The 27628-nt window shown below is 39.6% G+C and overlaps 1 protein-coding gene across 1 annotated transcript in view; it reads right to left on the bottom strand.

The window, feature by feature from the left end:
- Nucleotides 1–27628, bottom strand: part of EFHC2 (EF-hand domain containing 2) — a 201003-nt gene that overhangs the window by 128529 nt on the left and 44846 nt on the right. Inside the window, exon 4 of the mRNA XM_030806505.1 lies at nucleotides 1720–1870. Coding sequence (XP_030662365.1) covers nucleotides 1720–1870 — 151 coding nt within the window. The remainder of the gene's footprint in view (nucleotides 1–1719; nucleotides 1871–27628) is intronic.

Here is a 27628-nt window from a genome sequence, read left to right as displayed (position 1 = left end):
CAGAACCATTGCTGACCCCAGGATTCAGGCAGTATGGTCCTTCTGTCTACTTGTACCCTGTCCCAAGTGTGTGAACCTACCCTATCTCTTTCTCTCTTGTTTCTCATCATGTGTTTTAAATTACTTTAATGTAACGTGATTCGTGCATTTTAATGTGATCCATGAGCCTTCTGTTTTGTGGCCTCTGGGAGAGCCTGCATGTACAATTCTCAAAGGCCACCACTGCATCCAGGTAACATCCCACACAACACTCTCCCTGCCGCATAGAGAACAGATTGTAGGAGGAGCAAGAATGGAAACAGGGAGACCATGTTAGGCAGCTATTCCATTCCTCTAGTCAACAGATGAGGGTAGCTTAGGTGAGGATGGTAGTGAAGCGGATGGAAAGACATGGACATATTCAGGATATGTTTTTCTAGGAGAATGAAGAACAGGGATGGTAGTTATGAGCAAGTAAGGAAAGTAAAAGGAGTACATATTGTAGTTACAGAAGGCAATTTCAGAGACTGAGATACTGCAGGTGGCAATACTCTAAAAGGCAAAGAAACAACAACACACCCAAGAATCAGCTCCTCAAGGAACTGAGTACCCTGAAAGGTCATTTACACCAGCGACCAAACAAACACTCAAATCCTCTCATACTTCTAGCAGGCTGTCAGTGAAAAACCACCCCTGACCTGCCCCCAGGGCCATCTATCTACACGAGGGAACAAACAAATCTGTGACTCTCCTCTCCTCTGCCCCTACACCAGACCCCAACCCTACCCAGGTCCATTCCCTACAACTTCTAGCAGCTCTCTGCCAGAAAGTTCTTCCTCTTACTGACCTGAACTCTGACCCCTAGGTCCCATCCATGAAGATACAGAGAATAACGTCACCCCTTCTCCACATGACAGCCCTTTAGATTCCTGAGGACATTTTTCAAGCACACTTGAGTCTCCCCATTACAGACAAATATCCCTTTTCACTATTCTGTCTTGCACATGACAAATGTTCAGTTCTTTCACCATCATAGTTGCTGTGCCCTGAAGTCATCCAGAACTCAGCAGCATCCCAAGAGAAGGACCCACAGCACAAACAGAAGAAATCAGTCATCTCCATTGATCTCTGCCATACTTAATGCAACCTAGGATTAGCTTCTCTGGTGGCCACATCACAGAGTTAACTCTTATCTGTGGCTCAGAGGAGTATGGACAAAGATGACTGGCATACACAGGGTGAAGGAACAATGACTATCTGGTGAGGTAGCATCGAAGTCTGTAGTTAACAAGTATGAGGATGAGGAGGGGGTGGTTGAAACAAATGACAGTAAATTCAAGAAAGAAGAGAATGCCAATCTGGAAGCTGCAGTGGAGAACAGCTTTCTCTTCTCCCCTAATGGTGTTGTGAAGGAAGTGTTCTGCTCACGGCAAGGCGACCAAAGGGTTTGAGGAAAAAGTCAAAGGCACAGGAGAGTTTACTCATACCACAGCAGCACCTGAAAGGATACAAGTATGCCACGGAGGAGTGAGAGACCCAGCCAATGTTAACGTGCAGAGGTTAGAAAGCTGGTAAGTCACAATCAATAACTACACGCTAATGGCATGTTTATATTCACCACTGCCAGCAGGTTAGACAGCCTAAACAGTAGCATGCAGTCTTTTGAAAAGCTAAAGGCAGGCAGTATATAAAAGCAGGAGTCAGAAGTGAAGGAACCATAGCTCTGCTTTAAATAGATACCTTGAAGCGATCCACTATTTTTCACCTCTAGTTCATTTACTTGAATTGTGTCATCTTCAGGGTAGAAGTAGATTTTATAGTATCTTATTCTGTAGTTGGTTTGGCTTTTATCAAGTACTTCCTCTTCCGAATAGGCATCAAAAGATAATACCTGTTGGAATCATAATTAGAAACTAAGAAATGAATAGAAAATTCAGCAAACTTAAAATCAACAAAGCAGCTGCCTGTATACTTTTTGTTGATATAAAGAAAAAAGTAGAGAGAATTTTTCCAAGAAGACATTCTACACATCAGCTATGTGAATGGATATACAATCTAAGATACAATACATAAAGATTATTTAATACTTTTATCACCATCTGGTTAAAACAAGGAAATGATATTCAAGTAATACATCCATTGTTCAGCTCTACCATAAACTGAACTAGAGTCTGCCTTTGGGATTTCACAGTGGGATTCTAAATGTATATGTTATAGAGACAAAATATTCTTTCTCACAAGATGAATAAGTTTTGTCATTTTTTTTCCCATTAACAATAACACAAAGCTGCCTTGGTTCTGGCATAAAATTATCCTGACTGTTAGTCCTGATGATTGCTTGCCTTCAGGCAATTCAAGCAGGCATATCTGAAATTCCTCCAATGCCCTGGAGGCCCCACCTTACACTTTGGGAACCTCAAGGAGCCTAGCCCAATGCTAGACTCAGACTCATCTTGTATGGGGGCGGTAGGGAATAAGGAAGGGAAGGACAGGTGGATTCTAAAGCAGTTACGGTAAAATTCAGAGATAGTCAAAAATATCTTTGAAAATTCCTTAACTACTTTAGAAAACTGTGCCTCTCAGTAAGTAAAACACAGCCCATTTTTCTCCCATATTGAAGCAGATGACTGCCTGCTTCTTCAGTTGAAGACCAGTTAAAATCATTTCTTTATGCTTAGGTGCCATGTTGTATGAATAATATATATCTTTAGCCATTGGAAACATTCTTAATATGGCATCCTGCTCACACACTGAGCACGACAAGGTAATTGAGGACAACTGTGGGAAAAGTAGATTCAGGCTACCATTTCAAGCTTGACCTGCAGCTCAAGCTCTGTGAGAGCTCCATTTAAATATTCTCTTTGTCCCTCACTTTTGATCAATTTTTATAATTGAAGTTGCAAAACTTAACTGTGCATATGATGTAACTCCAGGGTTATTCAATGTCGACAATATGATATATATGAGTGAGTCTGTTAGATGCAATCTACCCTCTAGAGGTGGTGGTCAGTTAACCTAAGTAAGAATATATACTCCAGGAGTGTTTAGCATATTTTTATCAGAAGCCCACACTTCAGAAGTGGCTAACAGAATGCCTCAGTAGCTTTTTCTTTGATCAACACAAGAAGCTTTGTCAATTGCCATAAATGATGTTAGAATAAATTTTAGTGAAATGATCATATTCAAAATGCACATATCAGTTACAAATACTAACCAGGAACAAATAATACAGGAACAGGTTCTAAGAGTCTGGTGAGCCCAGAGATCTACTCCCTTCAAAATGGCACCTTTGGCTTCATTCCCAAATAGTCCTATGTTCAGCTGCTTTCTTAAAGAATTTGTCTGGCCTGACTCCAATTAGGTTAGCTAAACCCCATTGCTAGAATGCTGTCACATTTGTATTGAGTGAACATTTCAGATAAGATGCTGTTGGACAAGTATAGAGTTTCCTTCTAGGGTGACAAAAAAGTCTTGGAACTAGATAGATGTGATGGTTGCACAGCCTTGTGGATATGTTAAATGTCACTGAATTGCACACTTTAAAATGGCTAATGGTTAATTTTATGTTATGTGAATTTTACCTCAGTTAAAAAAAGATATTAGACACTGAGTCATGTTGGACACTTTAAAATGATGAGTTTTTGTTATGTGAATTATATTTCAACTTTTAAAAAGTAGGGGGAGGGCGCTGACTACAGTGGCTCAGGCCTGTGGCAGGAAGATCACTTGAGCCCAGGAGTTCAAGACCAGCCTGGGCAACATAATGAGACCCCGTTTTTACAAAAAAAAATTTAAAAATTAGTCGGGCATGGTTACGTGTACTTGTAGTCTCAGCTACTAGGGAGGCTGAGGTGGGAGGATTGCTTGAGCCCAGGAGATCGAGGCTGCAGTGAGTTATGACCTCGCCACTGCACTCCAGCCAGGGTGAGAGAATGAGACTCTGTGTCTCAAAAATAATTGTTTTAAAAAAATGAGGAGGAAAAAAAGATGTTGGAACACCTAAAAGGAGAAAGAGCTGGGGCTTCCTCAAACTTTCAGTGTATGTAATATTTAATCTGAGATTTTTTTTCTTTGTAATCAAGTAGGAAAGTGTAGAGAGAATATTCTTGGCTCTCACCCACCTCTATATACTGAATGCTACCAGTATAAATTTGTGAATGACTACACTGGCATAGGTCAATTGACAACTGGCATAGGTCAACCGTCATGTATGTAATCATTAAATATTTATCAATCAGATGATGCGTTAAAACAGAAGGATGCTAAATTGAAATAAAGAGAAAAGGAAAGACATTATCTTAGGTTGGGCTTCAATATGTCTAGATGAGGGACAGACTGATATTTCATATTCTGCTCCCATGAGAATATAGGGCTGTCAAACTCCAACATGAAAGATACAGAGCAAGTCAGAATGAGGTAGAGATGGAAAGATAAAAAAAGAAGAGGAAGAGGAAATTATAAAATGTGGCAAAGTAGAATGTAAGAGGAGAGACATCAAATAGATTAAAAAGTGATCTCACAAAAATAAATGATCTAATTGTAATGGAACTTGATGTATCAGAGAATCCAGAAAACAGAACCTAAAATAAAAACTATTAAAAATGAAAATTTATAGGAACATAATTATGATGTACAGTGTTATCATCATTTATGATGTCAAGCAGAAACTAGATAAATAAGGTCCTAGGCCGGTCATGGTGGCTCACGCCTGTAATCCCAGCACTTTGGGAGGCCAATGCAGGCGGATCACTTGAGGTCAGGGGTTCGAGACCAGCCTGACCAATATGGAGAAACCCCGTCTCTATAAAAATACAAAAATTAGCCAGGCGTGGTGGCACATGCTTGTAATCCCAGCTACTCAAGAGGCTGAGGCAGGAGAATCACTTGAACCCGGGAGGTGGAGGTTGCAGTGAGCCAAGATGGTGCCACTGCACTCCAGCCTGGGTGATAGAGTGAGACGCCATCTCAAAAAAAAAAAAAAAAAGAAAAAAGAAAAATAAGGTCCTAGAGGATGTAATTGGCTGCAATTTTCTTGAAAACAGAATATAAATATCATTTGGTGGGGGCAAGTGATCTTCAGTCCTCCACAGGCTTCTGCAGGCCCTATGATATTTATGAGGTTGCCTACCTGATCCTCAAGGCATTTGGAATTTTAATATTAGCCTAGAGGATATAAAACCTTAGACCGGGCACAGTGGATCATGCCTGTAATCCCAACACGTTAGGAGGCTACATCAGGAGGACTGAAACACTTTAGGCCAAGAGTTCTAGACCAGCCTGGGCGACACTTGGGTCCCTGTCTCTCCAACAATTTTTCTTTATTTAACTAGTCAGGTATGGTGGTGCATGTCTCATAGTCCAAGCTGCTCAGGAAGCTGAGGCAGGAGGATTGCTTTAGCCCAGGAATTTAAGGCTGCACTGGGCTATGATCATGCCACTGCATTCCAGCTTGGGTGACAGAAAAACAGAAAAGAAAAAAAAAGAAAAAGAAAAAACCCCTAAAATCTGAAATCAATTAGCTTTAAATAACAGGTGTATGATTTCCTCATTACAAAGGAAAATTTTAAATGTTAATGTTTTTGAATTCAGGATCTTCTTACAACTAAAGCCAAAAGAATCTCAAAGCAGTCAAGAATGCATTTTGATGGGCAAGTAGTTCTAACTTGATATATGGTGCAAATTTAGCTTTGTAGAGAAGAATCTATCCTATCTTCATGACAGTTGAGTTATTTGCTTAGCATTGCATATCCCAAACAGCTGGATTTTAACATTAGATTCCTAATTTTCACTTAAAATGCTTGAAAATGATTATTGTCTGATGCAGTATGACACAAAAAATGATTGCGTGGAGAAGGTTGTCCATTGCAGGCTAGACCATGCAACTGTAAGGCAAAGGCAAAAGCCTAATCTCTTAGAATAAATCATATAAGTTTTAAAGATGGGGAGCCTGATGTGGCCAATATGTGAGTCAGAAAGCCTATCACTTCTGGAATCAAACATCTAAGTGTCAAAGACTTACAGCTGACGCCGGGCACGGTGGCTTACGCCTGTAATCCCAGCACTTTGGGAGGCCGAGGTGGGCGGATCACAAGGTCAGGAGATCGAGACCATCCTGGCTAACACGGTGAAACCCTGTCTCTACTAAAAATACAAAAAATTAGCCAGGCGTGGTGGCGGACGCCTGTACTGTAGTCCCAGCTACCCGGGAGGGTGAGGCAGGAGAATGGCATGAACCTGGGAGGCGGAGCTTGCAGTGAGCGGAGATTGCACCACTGCACTCCAGCCTGGGTGACAGAGCGAGACCCTGTCTCAAAAAAAAAAAAAAAAATCTTATGGCTGAATTTCTAGAGAAGCTGTCAGGAAAGAAAGGCAAAACATTGGCAATGTTCAATTTTATAAAGAGGTCAACATCACATGTCCAAGTTTAATATGTTTAAGCTCTATTTTATGAAAAAGGCTCAGACTTAAATTGTGAAGTACTATAAAAGGGATATAATGGCAAGGATAAATGCATGCTCTATATGTTAGTAGACAAGAAAAATTTGTGAACATTTAATACAGTGTTGTTTATTCTTCCTGAAAAAGCTGTTATTAAATCAATGGTTTCTCTCATGATTATGAAGTCCCATAATCAAGGAAATAAACGATAATACATTTTGTGTTGCATATAGAGGATGGCTCCTTTATACATGACAATATATATATTTACAGAAATATATCTGAAACATATGCTAATTCACAAAAATTTTAATAAATTTTAAAAACAAAAATTATACAAGTTATATTCACTGGTCACAAAGTAATACAACTAGAAGTGTATAATGTACCTATAAACAAAAATTGTCACTCCTCATAATTGTACCAAAAATAAATTTAAAAATATAAAAAGTATACAAATAAAATTTATATACATGTATATAATAAAATTTATATAAAAGTATGTAATAAAATATAAGGCCATACAAACCTATAGGATATAGGCAAATTTGCAATCTGGGATAAATTAATGGTTTAAAATTATTACATAAAAGAATTTAGAGTCTGAGAGATAGGATAAATTGCTAACAGTGTTTCTCAGCCTTGGCTATGCATTAGGAACTTTAAAAAAATTTTGAAAGACCAGATCTGGCCGGGCGCAATGGCTCACGCCTGTAATCCCAACATTTTGGGAGGCCAAGGTGAGTGGATAACCTGAGGTCAGGAGTTCGAGACCAGCCTGGCCAACATGGCAAAACCCAATCTCTACTAAAAATACAAAAAAATAGCTGGGCACGGTGGTGGACACCTGTAATCCCAGCTACTCAGGAGGCTGAGGCAGGAGAATAACTTGAGCCTGGGAGGTGGAGGTTGCAGTGAGCCGAGATTACGCTACTGCACTCCAGCCTGAGCAACGGCAGAGTGACATTCCGTGAAAAACAAACAAACAAACAAAAAACCCAGACCCTTGCCTAGGTAAATTAAATCAGAACCTTGGGGAGGGGACTATTACTATTTTTTAAAAGATACTGATGGGGTTCAGGACATGCTACCTCAGCAAATATGCCGAGGCATATGGCACCTTGGCATTTGAGAAAAAGGCAGAAGCAGGGATGTCTCTCTGACCTTCTTCCATCATTCTCCCCGGAGGCAGGTCATAACACCTAGGAAGGTCATTCTCTGACCTTCTCCCTTCCTCCTTCCCTATAGACCCACATGTGACAGGTGTCCTGCCCTATACCTAGAGGAAAGGAGTATCACATAAGGATGAAGAATAAAAATCTGAACAAACAAGTCTTGCTATTATAAGTTCCCCCCAGTTTATTACCATTAGATCATATCCTTTTGTCCTCCAGTCATAGCTCTACATGACTGTCCATAAAAATACAGTTTTTCCTGTTTCATTGGATCATTTCTGAAGGCTTCATGTCTCCTGAAGCTTTCATAAAATAAATTTGTGTGCTTTTCTCTTGTTAATCTGTCTTTTGTTATAGAGGTCTCAGCCATGAACTTTGAGATAGGCAAGTACAAGATCCTTCTTTTTCTTTCCTACTCTCCCCAGGTAATTCTGAAACATAGCCAGAGTTTAGAACCAGTGAGCAATGATTCAAACAAAAGCTTTTAAGGCCAGGCGCAGTGGCTCACGCCTGTAATCCCAGCACTTTGGAAGGCCAAGGCAGGCAGATCACCTGAGGTCAGGAGTTCAAGACCAGCCTGGCCAACATGGTGAAACCCCGTCTCTACTAAAAATACAAAAAAATTAGCTGGGCCTGGTGGTGCATGCCTGTAATCCCAGCTACTCAGGAGGCTGAGGAAGGAGAATCGCTTGAACACAGGAGGCAGAGGTTGCAGTGAGCCATGATCGTGCCACTGCACTTCAGCCTGGGCAAAAGAATGAGACTGCCTCAAAACAATAAACAAAAGGTTTTGAAAAAGCAAAAATTTGTCATAAGAAAAACAGGAAGCAAAAAAGATAGTAAGGATATATAAATTTGAAAGAAGAAAAACAACTACAATAAATAAATCCAAGGACTTTTTAAATAAATAAAATAGATAAGATTTTAGAAAGCTCATCAAGAAAAATATAAATAAAATGAGAAATAAGACAGTTCACGACAGAGATGCAATTATAAGATATAAACCATAAGATAAATTATCTTATAATAATCATGCAAACATATGAAAATGAATTTTAAAATTGCAATTAAATAAGTGATATTCTGTAAGAACCGTGACTTATCAAAAACACAATGAATAAGCTAATAACCAAGTAAGAAGTGAAAAAAATTACCAAAGAATTGCCCCAATAAAGTCTCCAACCAGGATGATTTACTAATGAATTTGTTCCAACTTTCAAGGAAAGAAAATTACCAAATTATATAACTCCCCAGGATACCAAAAATGATGGAAAGCTACAAAGGTGAATTCCTATGCCTAATAGACGTACCATGAAAAAAAAGTAACTGTAAAGCAATAGTTCTCACCCTGGCTACACATTAGAATCACCTATAGAGCTTTTAAAAATCCTGATGCATTGGCCACACTGTCCCCACCAGCAGCCCCCCAACCCCCGCCATAGACAACCACCATCCCCATACACACACACACACACACACACACACACACACACACAGAGAGAAATCAGATTCTCTCAGGGTGGGCCTAGGCATCAGTAATTTTTAAAGCTCCCCAAGTGATTACAAACTGCAAGCCAAGGTTGAGAACTACTGCTACAGAACAATTTCACTACTTATGATTTATAGAAGATCCTAAGTAAAATACAAGCAAACAGAATTCAATAGTCTGTAACAGTTACAAGCCACCTACACACACAAAAAAACAGCATTTTACTCACAGATGCCAACATGTTTCCCAATTAGGAAATATGAGCAAATATATAATGATCTCACACCATTTCCTACCACATACATTTTTAAATGCAAGGGTAGTTCCTTAACAAGATTACAAAAAGATCTGCTTTAAAACAACAGCCTAAATATCTAACGTAATACTTAATTAAACTATGTGCCTACCAAAATCAGGAACAGAACAATAATGCCCCTACTAGCATCATTATTTAATATTGTTTTTAAAAGCTCTGGACAATGTAGAAAGATATGAAGTAAAAATATTAGCAAGAAAGAGACAAAAATTATCATTATGGGTAGATAAGATAATGACCTAGGCAAAGGCTGAAAAACTAACAAAGATTTCAGTACAACCATACCTGAATTTAAAATATTCTTATGTGTTAGCAATAACCAGCTAGACCATACAGTCGGGGGAAAGTATGTTCATAATAAAAAATTACAAAATACTTAAAAATAGTTTTAATAAAAACTCTGTGACCCAGATAAAACTCTAAAAATATTTACTAGAAGATATATTAATAGAAGAGCTTGACTAAAAGGATAGGCGAAGTATATTCTGGATAAGCAGACTAAAATAACTTTTCAAGTGGGTATTTCAACGTCATTTTGGAGGGACTTAGAATTATTATTTTATTTTTTTTTTGAGATGAAGTCTCACTCTGTCACCCAGGCTGGAGTGCAGTGGTGCGATCTGGACTCACTGCAACCTCTGCCTCCCGGGTTCAAGTGATTCTCCTGCCTCAGCCTCCTGAGTAGCTGGGACTACAGGTGCACACCTCCACGCCCGGCTAATTTTTGTATTTTTAGTAGAGACAGAGTTTCACCATGTTGGCCAGGCTGGTCTCAAACTCCTGACCTCAGGTGATCCACCTGCCTCGGCCTCCCAAAGTGCTGGGATTACAGGCGTGAGCCACCGGGCCTGGCCTAGAATTATTTTTTTAAGTCCACCTGATAAACAGTTCAGCCTATTAAAGATAGTTGTAAAATTTAAGTGTAATGAAGGAAATCTAGCTCTCCCAGACTTTATACCTTAATATAATAGTTCATTTATTAAAGTAGTGCAATACCACAGTAACAAGAGACATAGTAGGTATAAAAGAATAGATGCCCTGGAAATAGACTCTGTTAACAGGAATTTAACACATAATGAAAGAGGAGTCACATATCAATAAGCAAAAAAAGTACTAACTTGGAAAAGCATCAGTGTATAGCCCCCTGTAAAATCCAACCCAAATATCAGATGAAGTATTGGCTTAAATATAATAAATCAATTCCTTTCACATTCCAAAAAAATAAATATGTGTCAAGCCTTAGAAGGAGGAATGACATTGCAGGCTTGGGAGAAAAAGAGAAAGAAAACATTTTTAAAAATTAAGATTTAACTACATAAGTTATAACTCCAATATACTAAAATATAAACAAAAACATGCTAACAAAAAATTTTAGAAAATATGGCTAAACTTTAATTTTATAAAAATGTTTAAATTAATTTTTTAAAGACCCTAAAAGAGAAACCGGAAAACAGCATAAACAAAATTCATGAGAGGGTCAACAAATAAAAAGAAGTTCACTCTAAGAAACTGTCAGATTAAGTGCAAATTAAAATAACGAGGCATCGGGTTTATGTGTGTTTCTCCTATTAAATGGACCATTCATTACGGACGAGATTTTAAGTTAGTACAATTTTCTGCGGCAATGTAATGCTATGAGGAACCAATTTAAAATTCCTACCTCCTCTCAGGAACTCCATTTCCCCGCACGTAGTCCAAAGAAACAACCCAAAATACAGAAGAAACTTATATGTGCAAAGATGTTTTTTGCAGCTTTTTATCACAGAAAAAAAAAAAGGTAGAATAAGGGGACCTGAAAAGTTAACAAAAAGGGAGGGCTCGGTGAATTACGGCACATCTACGTTCTCCATAGAGTATTATAAAGGCACCAGCATGATATTTTTGAAAAACATCAGACAATAAGAAAAATACTGAGGCTATACAGTAATGTTAAGTGAATAAAACAGAGAACTGGGCCAGGCGCGGTGGCTCACACCAGCACTTTGGGAGGCCAAGGCGGGTGGATCACCTGAGATTAGGAGTTGGAGACCAGCCTGGCCAACATGGTGAAATCCCATCTCTACTAAAAAAAATACAAAATTTAGCCTGGCGTGCTGGCACGAGCCTCTAGTCCCAGATACTTGGGAGGCAGAGGCAGGAGAATCGCTTGAACCCAGGAGGTGGAGGTTGCAGTAAGCCGAGATCGGACTACTGCAATCCAGCCTGGGCGACAGAGTGAGACTTCCTCTTGGCGGGGGGTGGGGGGAGGAGGACAAAGAAAATTTAAAAAAACCCACAAGACTGAAAATTGTCATATACCACAGTCATAACTATGTTTTTTAAAACTATGTTTTTAAACTATGCTCTAAAAACCATGACTACGCTTTTGGAAAAAACTGAGGGTGGAGGGGAGGAACAAAAAGCATGTAATGGCGGCAGCTCGGGTAGACACGTGGCTGGGCAGTGAGAAGAGGCCTGGTAAAGGAGGGGCTGGATGGCGGTGGGGAGGTGAGTGTTGCCCTTAGATGGGGCGGGCTGCTGACCTGACCCAGGCTGGTAGGCGAGGTGATGCGGGCTGGGCAGGCTTCCCGACTCGGCTTCTACAGTGTGTTCTGCCCTGTCCTCCAGCTGGCCACTGGGGATCAGGGCCTCTAGGCCAGTAGCCCATCCAGGGGCACCCTGTGTGTGATCCCTAAAGTGTCTTGTAGTCATTTCATGGACTCTGACATCTCCAAAGGGCCTTGTATTCCAAACTAAAAGTAAGAGTTTTGATCGGAAGCACTTTGTTTGTTTTTGAGACGGAGTCTAGCTCTATTGCCCAGGCTGTAGTGCAGTGGCACGATCTCAGCTCACCACAAGCTCTGCCTCCCAGGTTCACGCCATTCTCCTGGCTCAGCCTCCCGAGTAGCTGGGACTACAGGCGCCCACCACCACACCCAGCTAATTTTTTGTATTTTTAGCAGAGACGGGGTTTCACCGTGTTAGCCAGGATGGTCTCCATCTCCTGACCTCGTGATCCGCCCGCCTCAGCCTCCCAAAGTGCTGGGATTACAGGCGTGAGCCACGGCGCACGGCCGATCGGAAGCACTTTGACTCCACGGAAGTACCTTTTTTTTTTTTTTTTTTTTACATCCGGGAAGTTGCACAGCGCAAAATCAGACCATTTCGGGCAGTCTTAGGAGTACGTTCCGGACTCGGACACCATACCGGGCCTGGATCCTTAGGACTTCTCCAGAGCACTTTGAAATAACTGTGGAAGGGTTTTGGCATCTCTAGAACACTGAGAACTGTGATAGACGGTTGAAAAAAGGAGGAAACGTTCCTGAGGCGCCGGAGCGGCGTGAGGGCCCGTCGGCTCGCAGAAAAGTACCACCGGAGCGGCACTTAGGTAGGATCCCCCAGCAAACATAGGTGCCCCGCAGAGCTCAGTAACGTGGTTTGCAGCAAACACAGGCGCCTCGGGGAGCTCAGTAACGTGGTTTGGAAGGGGAGAGGGGCCCCAAAGGCCTGAAAGGCCTAAAGGCTACTTTGTGGCCTGCACACCGTGTTTTTCTCAAGGTTCATCCTGCCACAGAAATTCTTTCTCCTCCTTCTCCTCCCATTCCTCAGCCGCTGGCGTGATTAGGGCCGGCTCCAAAGACTGCCTAATTCGGAGCATTTGGAGTTCCTTTCGTCCTTGTGATCCCCAATGCACTCTGCCAGCCCCTTTCTAAAAGAAATGACTTCTGTGGAGGAGGGCATCTACAGCCTTAAAATTAATTCCAAACGTAGCTCCTATAATTTCATGAACCCTCAATTTACAGCTGGAAGTGAGGGTCAAAATGAAACTGAGGAACCAAACAAGTTCCAGAACAGGAAGGGTAGACCTCAAGATAGTGGCTCTTCATTGTCTCTGAGGGTTCTCCAGGAGATCCTGGGAGATGACATTCCAAAAGGAAAGGAAGAGGCTGTCATTAGTTCACAATCAAACCTAGGAGAGTGTCCCTACTGTGGAGAAAGACCAGCCAGGAATGCCACCATCTTTGCTCCTCAAAAAGAGAAAGAGTCAGCCCCAGAGATGAGCAGCTCCTGTGACAAGAGGGTGACTGTTAATCCTCCTAAGAAATTCAGTGAGGGGCGACCTAAAAAACAAAATAGAGTCATTTGTGAAAAATGCTCTCCACCTTTAAATCTTCCGGATAACTATAACTCCCATTCAGTAATCCAAGAGCGCAAAGAAAAGATGGCAATTGAGTGCCCCTCTTCAGGGAGTGACTGGTCTGATGTAGGTGGAACCACAGTCATATTCTCTGAAGAGAAGCCATTCTCACTGTGTCTTCCTGTAGTGTCAGAGCCTCCATACTACGCCACTGACTATACCACTTTTCCACCTCATTATAGTCCTTGGCATGACTACACCAGCTCTTGGCTCAGCAGTACCAAGTCTTCTTGCTATCCCTCTTTGGGCAACAGCAGTAACACATTGCAGGCTGGGAAGAGCAGCTGTAGCAGCAGCAGCAGAAGCAACAACAACATATTCCAGGGTGAGAGGAGCAGCCACCAGAGCTTCCTGAGTGATTATTCCACCAATTTTCCAGTGAGCTCCGAAAACATGTCCAGAGATCTGAAGATGACAGAGGAAGGCAGATCCAAGAATTCTTCCTTATTTTACTACTCCAGAAATGTGGAAGCAGAGGCGAAGGAGGAAAGAGTATATCAAGAGGAGATATTACAACGTCCTTATGGAGGACGTGCATCTAGCTTTCCGCCAAGGACCCTCCGGCAGCCAAAGCAACAGGGTTTCATTGATACCCACTGTCATTTGGACTTGCTATATTCCAGGCTGCCTTTCAAAGGCACCTTTACCAAATTCAGAAAAATTTATAGCAACACTTTCCCCAAGGAATTTCAGGGCTGCATTTCTTGCTTCTGCAATCCTCAAAACCTAAGTGATAACCTGTGGGAGGATCAGTTGAAAGATGATCTGGTTTGGGGGGCCTTTGGCTGTCGCCCTCATTTTGCCCATTATTATAACAATTATCATGAAAGAAATATTTTAAAAGCCTTACGACACCCCAAGGCTGTGGCGTTTGGAGAAATGGGCTTGGATTACTCCAGTAAGTGCATCACGCATGTCCCAGAGCAGCAGAAAGTATTTAAGAGACAGCTGCGGCTGGCCGTCTCTCTAAAGAAGCCCATGATCATCCACTGCCGAGAAGCCGATGAAGACCTACTGCACATCTTGAAAAACTATGTACCCTCTGACCACAAGATACACCGGCATTGCTTCACTGGCAGTTACCCAGTCATCGAGCCCCTGTTGAACCACTTTCCCAACCTGTATGTGGGCTTCACGGCAATTCTGACTTACTCTTCTGCTGGGCAAGCCCGAGAAACTGTGAGAAAGATCCCGCTAGAGAGAATTATTGTAGAAACCGACGCTCCCTTCTTCCTCCCTCGCTGGGTTTCCAAAAGCCATTGCCAGTATGCCCACCCCGGCCTGGCCCTGCATACTGTGTGCGAGATTGCCAGAATCAAAGGTATGTCACTCTCCCACACCTTGACGGTCTTGCGGGAGAACACCCGTCGCCTCTACCATCTTTAAACAGAAAAGGCACAGTCAGGAGTCTTCCCAAGAAAGGAGACCAGTAGCCTAACAAAACATACAGACTAGATTTGAACCCTGCGTATGTCCCGGGTCAAGGATGTGTTTGAAGAATTCGTTGGAATGGAGTAAACTAGGGCAGGATATTTTCCTCAAAACCTTTTCATAAGACTTCTGTTTCTGGCTGGTAGGGTGGGGTACAATGGGATACGAGGAGGGTTAAGGTAAACTGCACTTGATGTTATTAAGGTTTTTCTTCCCAGCAAAAATGCCTTAAGGTAGCCAGTAAAGAAGACAGCTTGATAGAATACAAAGTGTTTCCCAACCTAAATCCCTGTCCTCTTCAGCCTGCTTTTGATCGCTTGATGAATAAAGTCACCCTCCTACTTGTCTTTAAAAAAATGCAGAATTTTAAAAGTGAGGTAGGTGATTTGTGTATTATATTTGTATATTATTGGAATTCTTTTTAAAATTAAAAATCGGTCGGGCATGGTGGCTCATGCCTGTAATTCCAGCACTTTGGAAGGCCGAGGCGAGCGGATCACTTGAGCCCAGGAATTCAAGACCAGCCTGGGCAACATAGTGAAACCTCGTCTCTACAAAAAAAAAATAAAACAACAAAACAACAGCTGGGTGTGGTGGCACACGCCTGTAATTCCAGCTACTTGGGAGGCTGAGATGGGAGGATCACTTGAATCCAGGAGTCTCAGGCTGCAGTGAGCTATAATCACACCACTGCACTCCAGCCTGGCACAACAGAGTCAAACTCCCATCTCTAAAAAAAAAAAAAAAAAGTTTTTAATAAAAAATAGGCCAGGCGCAGTGGCTCACGCCTGTAATCCCAGCACTTTGGGAGGCCGAAGTGAGTGGTTCACTTGAGCCCAGGAGTTTGAAACTAGCCTAGGCAACATAGTGAAACCCCGTTTCTAAAAAAAAAATTTTTAAATAAAAAATGTAAGTATACACTCAACAAGGTAAGCAAGATATACACACAATGAGTTTTCCTTTCAAAAAAAATTTTTCATCAAAAAATTTTTTTTAATTTTAGATGGGAAAACTACTTTTCCAACCTGCTCCTCTCTCCCTGCATTTCTGTGTGGCAAATGCAAGTATTATACTCTGCAGTGTTTCTAACATGCAGGAGAGAACCTTGTTGTAATTCACCTTTATTTCTTTAGGAAGGGGAGTGAGCAATGTAGTTCTGAGTGTAGTATATCAAGAGTGGCCTAAATCAAAAAGCACAATCTTCATTTACTTATTCCATGAGTGAGGTAAAGAACAGCTCACCTACTCATGTTACTAGTAAAACTTGCAATGCAAATGTGCAAAATTTGGGACACTTTGTAAATAGTTTGCTACTTAAGTGATAGATACTCCATTGAACTTCAAAGAATTATTATTTAGCATTTATTTGTCTGGCATTTGGTGTGTCTACTCTCCCATCCTGGAGGCATCAGAGAGCTATGAAGGTAGCCAGTAATCTAGAAATTCAATTTACTCTTAGTGGTCCCTGGGCCATTAGTCCAGAGTCACAGAGCCTCTCAAGGCCCATTAACAGGCTCCCTGAACCTTGGCAGTCCTTTCAGGGCATGTCAACATTTCGCTTCACTTAAATTTTAGAAAGGCAGCTATTTCTACCTTTAAAGCTCAAAAGAAACTGCCCACTTTGTCTTGGGAGACAGAGGAATTTCCTTTTTCAGTTGGTTTTTATTCATATCTAACTTCGAAATTCATGCCTGCTTATTAAAAATTTTTGAGACAAGCAAAAAAATAAATGTGATTTTTTTAAAAACCCAAACAAAAGCAACAGAAGGAAAAATGCACATGGTAAAATTGATTTTTTAAAAATCAGTAGAAGAGTCAAATATTGGCAAAATCTGGATATACAAAATTTGACTCAGGAAAATTGATTTTGGTAGAAATGTGATCATCAAAAAAAACTCAGATTGTCAAAAGCCATGATGGACAGCATTCATATAGACAAAAACTAATGAACCAAATGTTTTCAGTAGAATTTATTGTAGAAAAAAAATCTATTGAAAATATTTCTTAATAGGAAAATATGGTAACAGTTTACCTGCATGGAAAAATTGTTCAAAGAATTAAAGTAGCTTGTAGTGGGGAAAAAAGTAAAAAGTAAAAATTAAAAAAAAAACACACACAAAAAGGGAGTAAAATAGCCCATAATGCAACCCACTTAGAGACAATCACTAACATTTGGAGTAGCTCTTTGGCAGTTTTCTCTAATATTTCCATATATTGGCCAATTCCAGCATTGTACTTAAGTCAGTTTTGCTAATTAATACTATTCACCTCATAGTTAACATAGCTATACATTTTACTTCCTCTGAGTTTATGATTTAAATACATTGTTTTCTGTATTTTTTGTTTAGGTTTAATTCTGTTTGTTTTAAATACTCAACTCAGACGGCATGTGCTTTTTCAAAACTATTGTTTACTGATACATAAAATTGTGCTTTGAAATTTATTTTTCTTTTTGTTCTCTGATGTCTGTTTTATTGTGTATTTTTTAATGTCTTAAGCTAAATGCTTAGTTTATTTTTAATTTGGAGAGCAAGAACAAAGCAGCCGATACCACAAATGTGTCTGTAATTATAACTCTGCTGTATACATAGATTTATTTTGATAAAGTTTACACACTATAAAAATACAAATGTATTACAAAAATATGGAAATAGAGAGTAGCAGGAAAAAGTATATGGCATTTCTATTATCTAGAACCCCACTGTTGTTGATGTCTTTCCTTGACATAGTTGTGACCATATAGCCTGTTAAATTGCATATTCTTCTAAATAATTCATATATTTTTTTCTATCCCTATCTTGGATTTGGGGCTCATTTTATGATTGTTATTCTTTTATCTTTCAATAAATATTCAAAATGTTTATGTTATGTTTCGAATTTTATTTATATTTCACGACATATTATATATGTTTTTTTCTACTACTCACCACTAATCATTTTATTTCATAACCTCCCCATGGTTGAACTGTTTAATTTGCTTTATCTCTTAACTGACTAGCAATTAAGCAAATTTTTCAGGAAAAGTATGTGGATAGCATATTTGTGATAAATTATATAACTGAGATCTTACTGCTGCTTTCACTAATGATAACACCTTGGCTGAGTCTAGATTTTCTGACTCACATTTTCCCCTAAAAGTTATAGACATTGCTTCATTGTCTTCTGGCATTTAGTATTGCTGAGAATTCCAATGTGAACTTTGCCTTTGAGGGTTAAACTACTTTTTCTATCCTGATGCTTGGTAATTTCCTTGCTTTATCCTTGAAAATTTGTCAGGGTAGATCTAATTATTGATCTCTTTTTTTTTATTTTCTCTGGTACAGAATAAGTATTCTATCTGCTGGTCTACATCTTTCTTTTCTTTTTTTTTTTTTTTTTTTTGAGACAGAGTCTCACTCTGTCGCCAGGGCTGGAGTGCAATGGCGCAATCTCGGCTCACTGCAACCTCCACCTTCCAGGTTCAAGCGATTCTCCTGCCTCAGCCTCCCGAATAGCTGGGATTACAGGCGCCCACCACTACACCCAGCTAATTTTTTCTATTTTTAGTAGAGATGGCATTTCATCATGTTGGCCAGGCTGGCCTCGAACTCCTGACCTCGTGATCCGCCTGCCTCGGCCTCCCAAAGTGCTAGGATTACAGGTGTGAGCCTCCGCACCTGGCCTGGTCTACGTCTTTCTATAATCCAGAAAGTTGCTTTTGTTTGTATTGTTTTCTTATGGTATGCTTAATCAATTTGGTTGCTTTTAATCTAGCCTTTAATTCTTTAGGAACAATTGTCTGCATGTTAGAGCTCAATCCTCTGTCCAACCTGCCATCATCTCATTGCTCTGTTATCTTTTTCCATTGCATTTCAGGAGAATTTCTCAAGTTTACCTTTTCCATCACTCATCCCATTCTCCCCAGTTTTAATACTTTTCTTTACTACATATAATGCATTTTTAGATTCCTTACATTTCATCCTTCTTCAGCAATCTCCCTTTGACTTTTTGCCTGCAGTCTCATTCAATAATATTTTTAATTTGCTTTTACTTCTCACTTTGTATTATATACTTCCTTACACAAAGCACATTGTTATCAAAAATATTTATTTTTTTCTGTAGAAAACATACTTTTAAAATAAGTATTTTTCTTCCTCTGCCTCTTGAATACTATGTTCTCCATTTATGTTGTAGAATCTTTTCAGAAACCTTAAGTGTCTTTGTTCATTCCTGAACAAAGAGCAGTCTATTTAGGCTGGTGCTTTCCACAAAATAGGGTGGGTAGGTGGGGTTTCTTTCACTCCCTTCACCGCCTATCCTAATGTTCTTAGATACCTCCTCCTGTCTGGTTAATATAAATTCATATAGAGTGGTCAAGAGAAGTAGGAAGGGAGCTGGAACCATGGGTAGTCCCCAGCAGGAAAAACTTCTAATTTTCCATATAAACATTTTATGAATTGACCCAACCTCCACTCCAGGAAGAGTGGCCAGTCCTTTGTATGCCATTGCCTGTTCCATCAGAGAAAAGCCCAAATGCAGGGCCTGCTTTGGCTTCAGTGTGACTATATTTCTGGGCCTCCTAGTGACACTCTTAAGCCCTCAATAGTTGTGAAAGTAAACCAGGTGGAAACCCCTACAGGTTGTCCTAACCCCCAACTCGATTCTTGTCGCTTTCTCGGGAAGTGAAATTGCAAGTTCGTTTGGGTATATTCCTTCAGTATGATCCCATCTGCACTATATCAGGTGAAAACTTCAAAGTTTGCAACATGAAGATGGAACACCTCCTTGGCCTCCAGCACGAATTTAGTTTCTCCACATTTTAAAATTTTGCAGTGATTTCAATTGGGATTGTGGAGGTGGGGGTACATCTAAATACCAATGCTCAAGTTATAATCTCACTCCAAATTCTTACTTTTTTCCTCTCACTTCATTTTTTGATAAATTTATGTTCCTATGGATACTGTGTTTCTATAGGCGTATCTTATTTTAAGAAAACTCAAGTTATACAAACCTGAATCTCACTTAGCATGTTGAACATAAGAGATGGTCAATAAAGGTAAGTTGCATCAATGAATAACAAAAAAGATAAATTACAGAGGGATGACTTCCAAAGAATTTTTTTGTATTACAAAAATATCATAAACCTATTTATAATTGATACTCAAATTTTCATGACTAAATCTATGGTTTAAGATAAAATGCACCTGTATGGGCAATATAAGCATTCATAAAATTTAGTTTTACTTGTCTGCATAAAACATGATTTTATGATGCATAAAAATGGAAAAGGAAGTGGCTAGAATGCTAGAATGTTCCTGTAGCTTTATCACTAATTAACTACGTCACTGGTACAAACCACTTAAGCTCTTTGTTCACTGATTAACCTTTCAGCAAAAATTAGAAAATCAACACTTGCTAACCACAGTGATAACCACAGCACTATTTAAAGAATTAAGAAAATTATGTATATATAACAGAGCTTTGGAGAGAAAATGAATGTATAAAAATACTGAATAATATATAAATCAGTGTAGGATGCAAAGCTGGAAGCTTGAAAATACTGTCAAAACCATATCTAAAATAGTCTTCACATCCTTATGGAGTCTATTGCGCAAGCAATTAAAAAACACTTGATATTACTAAGAGAAGAGATTCCAAACCACTGTTTAAAATCAGACTTCCTGGAAAAATGATACTAGGACTAGAAGAAAGGGGGTCACCCTATCCCGCAGCAATCACATTGCTAATCATGGAGTTTTATAAACAATCAAGAAAACTGACATTCAATACGAAAAATACAAAAGAAAAACACCTACCATATAAAAGATTATATATGTGTGTGTGTGTGTGTATATATATATACATATACGATTGTTCCTTTATCTTTTATAATATTTTTCCTTTATCATATATATACACACACACACACACACAGAAACACATATGTATGTACATACGTAGGTTCAGTACCCTATATCCGAAATTCTTGAGACCAGAGTGTTTCAGATGTTTTTCAGATTTTGGAATATTTGCATATACATAATGAGATATCCTGGGGATGGACACAAGTCTAAATAAGAAATTCATTTATGTTTCATACACACCTTATACACATAGCCTAAAGATAATTTTATGTACTATTTTTAATGATTTTGCACATGAAACAAAATTGTGTACATTGAACCATCAGAAAGCAAAGGTGTCACTATCTCAGCCACTCATATGGACAATCTGTGGTTATTTGGCATAATCATCATTCCTGACTGAATTTATATGCTTTGGATAAGCAATAATTTTCTTACACTTATTCACATGTGATATGGTTTCGATCTGTGTATCCACCCAAATCTCATGTCAAATTGTAATTCCCAATGTTGGAGATGGGTCCTGATGGGAGGTGATTGGATCAAGGGGGTGGATTTCCCCCTTGGTACTGTCCTCACTATAGTGAGTTCTCATGAGATCTGGTTATTTAAAGGTGTGTGGCACCTCCCCACTCCTTCTTTTCTTCCTGCTCCAGCCATGTGAAGTGCCTCACTCCCCCTTTGCCTTCTACCATGATTGGAAGCTTCCTGAGGCCTCCTTAGAAGCAGATGTACCATGCTTCCTGTACAGCCTGCAGAACCATGAACCAACTAAACCTCTTTATAAATTACCTAGTCTCAGGTATTTCTTTTCCTTTCTTTTTTTTTTTTTTTTTTTTTTTTTGAGACAGAGTCTCGCTCTGTCGCCCAGGCTGGAGTGCAGCAGTGGTGCCATCTCGGCTCACTGCAACCTCCACCTCCCAGGTTCAAGCAATTCTCCTGCCTCAGTCTCCTGAGTAGCTGGGATTACAGGCACGTGCCACCATGCCCAGCTAATTCATACACTCTATTTTTTTAGGTGAGAAAAAACATCAGAAGCAGTTGAGGGACCAGGAAGTAGGTCCTCTGGAGATGAGGAGGCATTCTGCTGGATGGCTTTCTTAAATGTTTCCTCCAGAGTTATCAGCCTCATTAATAGAGGTTTTTGTCTTATAAGTGCCCCTGATTTTATCAACTGACGTGATTTCTTGTTCTGTTGGGAATGCATATGGCTCTAGTCATCCAATAATCCCATCACAATTTCACCACCTCACCTATAGGCACTTTTTTTTACAGTTAGCAATGTCATCTTCATCATCACCTTGATTTAGAACCATTTCAGCTATTATAGGTTGGTGCAAAAATAATTACAGTTTTTGCCATTGAAAGCAATGGCAAAATTTTTGCCCTTTCTTTGCTTGTTTCATAATCAGCATACCATTAAATGGCACGTGTTCACTGTGACACTGATGGACTCACTCTTTCAATACATGTCTGTGACCTTCGTTTTTAGCTTTATGCAGTGTTTTTCTATTTTTCATTAACCTCTATACATCACTTTTGTATAGAACTTCAACTGTTTATCATTCTGTTTCTTCAGGTCATATATCGTGGTCACTCCAACACCATACTGTCCTGTAAGATGCTTCACAGTTACACTGCTGTCCAGTTTCTCCCACAGCTTGACTTTCTATGCTATCGATACACATAAACCCTTCCTCTTACCCATAGGGCTATCTTCAGACCTATTTGACATTTTCAACAATATCTTTACACCACAGAGCAGAGAATAAGCAAAAATACACAATGAGTAATGCACGGAGGTCTTGGTCCTACACGGGGAATTGTGGGGAATGTGCCGTTGGCATATCCAGCCTGCACATGTGCCATTTTATTACACTTTGTAGGCATGCTTGTTTGGGGGAATCTGGGCATGTGCAAAGAATCTATACTGTAGGTGAAGGGGGTTGGAAGGGCTTTTTCTTCCCTTGGGATGCTGAATAAACTGTGTTATGCACTTGTGTTTTGACTGTGACCCATCACATGAGGGCAGGTGTGGAATTTTCCACTTGTGGCATCATGTCAGCACTCAAAAAGTTTTCAGATTTGGTATACTCAACGTGTGTGTGTGTGTGTGTGTGTAAAATTTGCAGGAATAATATGAGAACCAAGGCAAAAACACTCCTTCATGCCATCATTTTGCAATATTACATATTTTTTAAAAGCTGGATTCCATGCAAAAGAGTCAGAAGAAAGATGCTTGGATATGATGCCCTTTATATTCTCCTCCAATCCAAAGAATTTGTTCTATAATTCTAGTAATTACCCAATAAATTGGACCTCCTAATACATTGGATGATTTTAATGATCCCAAAGTATGTTATTTATTTCCCACAAGTGCATCAACAATCAAGGTCACAAAATGGGTACTTCATACTGAAAGTCTCCCTTACTAATGGAAAATAATACAAACCAAACCAGCCACAGAATACCTGCTAAGTTCAAAGCTCTGTGCTGTGAATACAACACTCAATAAGACAATCTCTCCAGCTACAAAGAGTATACAGTCAAGTAAGGGGAATAAGACTATATGCAAATAACTGCAAAACAGAGTATGGTACCTCCAAATAATGATAATGCATTGGAGATAAAAGCTAAAAGCCATTAGGAAAGACTTAATAATATTGCAGCTCCGTATATATTGCCAAGTTGTCTTCCATGTGTCAGGCATTGTGCTAAGCTCTGAGAATTCAAAGCTAAATAAAATAGCCAACACTGATTAAGTACTTACAATGGGTCAGGCATTGTATTAAGTACTTTTATACTCTTATCTCATTTACTCCTCACAAAACACCAGTAAAGTAGGTAATACTGTGATTCTCATTTTATAGAATTCAAGATTTGGGAGGTTAAGTAATCTACCCACAGTCTCAAAGTAAGAGAATGAGATAGCTGGGAACACAAGTTGCCTAGCCTCAGAGGCCACAAGCTTAACCACTGTGCCCTGAACTGCCACAAAATCTCCACTCACTCCTGCTCAGTGGAGGACACAGAGAAGAGTAATAAGGGTTTATGAAAATGCTCCAAAAGGAGAGGGAATTGCCAGTCACCTGAAAGTATTAAGCAGAAGGCATCATGGTGGAGGTAACATCTGAAATGGGTCTTCAATGGTCTGAAAGACGGAGTGAGTGGACAAGAGGGGAAGGGCATTCTCTGCAAAGGGGAACAGCATGTGCAAAGTTATGGGAGCATAGGAGTGTTCGGTATGTGGGGTACTGCAAGTCATTTTGTGTGGCTAAGGGTTGAGTGGTGATGGGGGAGCAAAGGAGATGAGACTACAAAGGTAAAAAAGCCAAAATACAGGTGGTCCCTAAGCCATGCAAAGGAGGTCAAAGGAGTCTAAACATTTTAGAAAGTTAACTCCGTAGCAGAGTGGGCAGTTGAGAAAGGGAATTATATTGAAGGCAGAGATGCCTTCAATGGAGGCTACTCTCCAGGTGAAAGATGAACTAGGATGGCAGCAGTGGCCATGGAAAGAAGGAGACTGATGAAAGGGAGATTTCAGAGGGAGACGAGAAGACTTAGGTCAGCTGATCGGTGTTGGGAGAGGGGTGGGTAATGGCAGTTCTCTTATTTGTGTAAGCATACACAAAAATATATAATTTAGTAAGTTAACATTTAGAAGTAACTCAAATAATAAGCCAGTGTGACTTAGTCTCAGCATGGTAGTATATTCAAAGAAAAGGCCCAACAACTAATAGCAATTGAAAATCCTGTTTCATCTTCACTTAGACCTCCAAGGAAAATCTAAAGGTGATCCAATTTATGCTGCACATCCACACTTCTCACCCAAAAAAGCCTTTTCTCTTTTTTGATTCTCACAAGTTTCACATTTCATCACCATCAGTGCTCTCCCACTCATACTCTCTCTCCCCCCTATCCCCTTCTTCCTTTCCTATATCCCACAAAGCATAAGAACAACTGAAAAAGTCAGAAGAATCCTTAGAGGATGGAGGTGGAGAAAAGTGGAGTGAGCAAAGACAAATTTTTGTTTAGCAGGCAGGGTACGTGGAAAAGGAGAAAGCTGGGAACACACAATAATATTATCTCCATTACCTACCCATAAGAACCAAAGCTTTAATTCATAAAGCTGACTGTAAAAGACACGTAGACCAGAATTGAGAATAGTTTTAATATGTAAAACTATTAAAATATAATATTTTTGATATGTAAATATAAATGCAAAAATAAATGCTTTGAAATTCTGAATGAAAAATATCAACAAGTAGAATCAAAGAGAAATAATAAAATGCATGCAAAACATATTTCATATTTTAAGCCAAAAAAAGGGGGGAACATGGTAGATTGCAAAGGAAGTACAATTTCAACTAAACATAAAAGGACCTGCATGAAATTTCTAGAACCTAGAGGATCATGGTATAAAATCTATGAGTACAGTTATGAATAATAGGCATGTAAATACAATTGTAGCAGCCTATTACTGACTGCTATTAGTTCAGAATAATGAAAAAATAAAATAATTTAAAAGGTAGTTATTTATCACCTTTCCTCCTAAAAGACCATTAAGTAAATATGCTAAAATAGAAGAGACATGACAAAATCTTTTGTTTAAACAATATATGATTTTATGAACTACCCTAATTTCAACATAAATGGTGCACAGAACGATTGGAAAGAGCAATACAATGCTAGCTTAATAGCTGCTTTTTAGAACTCACTGGGCTCAGTGGTAGCATCTCCAAACTTATTCTTCTAGAAAATCCCAGAATTTTTCCCAAAGAAAAATGCAAGAATCCTGTAGCACAAATGAGCATTGGGATAGTCCCAGCTTATGCTTCACTTCCCCTAGGAAAACTGCTCTCCCCACCCCATGTAAGGAAATAATTCTTCGTGACTACTATGACCTGGGCATTTGACATGCATTACCCATTTGATACTCACGGCAACTCTAAGTTGGGTTTTGTTATTCCCACTTGACAGATGAGGGAACTCAGGCTAAGAGAGGTTAAAAATATGGCCAGGATGAAATAGGTAATAGATGATAAATCCAGGTTCTAAACCTCAGTCTAACTGAAAAGCCTTGTTCTTTCTACTATACCAAAGAGCCTCTCATTAAAGAGGTATTGCAGGCAGGCCATGTTTCCAAAGAACACCCTAGACACTGCGCACAGAGTTAATTTCAGACAACACTCCATTTGGAGAGACATATATACCCTGGGTCCAGCCCTAGGGGAAAGGCCCTAATAATAATATCAATGATGGGCTGGGCGCGGTGGCTCACGCCTGTAATCCTAGCACTTTGGGAGGCTGAGGCAGGCAGATCACGAAGTCAGGAGTTCCAGACCAGCCTGACCAACATGGTGAAACCCCATCTATACTAAAAAAAATATATAAAAATTAGCTGGGTGTGGTGGCGTGTGCCTGTAATCCCAGCTATCCAGGAGGCTGAAGCAGAAGAATCATTTGAAACCGAGAGGTGGAGGTTGCAGTGAGCTGAGATTGTGCCACTGCACTCCAGCCTGGGCGACAGAGCAAGACTCCATCTAAAAAAAAAAAAAAAAAAAAAAAAAAACGATGATGACAACAATGATGATACTCTCCTAAGAAGAGAAGTCAGCAACTGCAAGGCCAGAAACAGGAGAAGACAAAGTAAGGAAAGGAAGAAAGTTAAATAGGGCACTCACAATAGAAGATGAATAAAAATGGATGAAAGTAAAGAGAATGAGGATGAAGAGATAGAAGTCCAATAAAAAAGAAAACAGAAAAAAGGTAAAAAAAATAAAAATTAAAATTAAATTAAAAAAAAAAAAAAAAAAAAAAACACCAGAAGGGAAGGGACAAGAAGGTTGAGAGAGATGGAATAAAAGAAAAGGAAATGGGACAACATTGAAAAAAGAATGGAGATAAGCATTTCTTCATATCTTTGAATAATGTGGTGTTATTAACATCTTAAAGTATTTTAAAACCTCTGAAGGAGGTTAGAAGAGTAATTTGAAAAAATGGAACCAGAATGTTTTAAAGTAAAGGGATATCAAACCAGAGGACTAAATAGGACTATAAAATGCCCAGAAATCTGTTATAGTATAATATTACATGAATTTGCTACACTTTGTTTATATACACATTGTCAAAGCTGTGCCTCAAATCTTAAATCTCAAACAGTAAGCTAGACTCCAGGGCAGATGCACCATAAGATTCCGTTTATCTGAAATCCAAGAAAATGAAAGACTAAGCTATGGTGATAGAAGTCAGAACAATGGGAAAGGGCTAAACGAATTGGGGGAATAAGGGAACCTCCTGAGGCAACAGTGACGTCCTAGATGGTGTCTGGGGTGGTGGTTACACAGATGCATACATTTGTCACAACTAATGGAATTGTATACTTAAAATGGGCTCATTTTGGCCGGGCGTGGTGGCTCATGCCTGTAATCCCAGTGCTTTGGGAGGCTGAGGTGAGTGGATCACGAGGTCAGCAGTTCGAGACCAGCCTGGCCAACATGGTGAAACCCCGTCTCTACTAAAAATACAAAAATTAGCCAGGTGTGCTGGCAGGCATTTGTAATCCCAGCTACTTGGGAGGCTGAGGCAGGAGAATAGCATGAACCCAGGAGGCAGAGGTTGCAGTGAGCAGAGACCACGCCATTGCACTCCAGCCTAGGCAACAGAGTGAGTCTCTGTCTCAAAAAAAAAAAAAAAAAGTCTCATTTTATTACATATAAATTATACCTCAATAAAGTTGATTTTAAGAATTAAAATGAAGTTTACCTCAATAAATGAGGA

This window comes from Nomascus leucogenys, chromosome X, assembly GCF_006542625.1.
Source record: "Nomascus leucogenys isolate Asia chromosome X, Asia_NLE_v1, whole genome shotgun sequence".
Taxonomy (NCBI): domain Eukaryota; kingdom Metazoa; phylum Chordata; class Mammalia; order Primates; family Hylobatidae; genus Nomascus; species Nomascus leucogenys.
The sequence above is the reverse complement of the archived record's forward strand: the minus strand, read 5'-3'. Positions and strand labels throughout refer to the sequence as shown.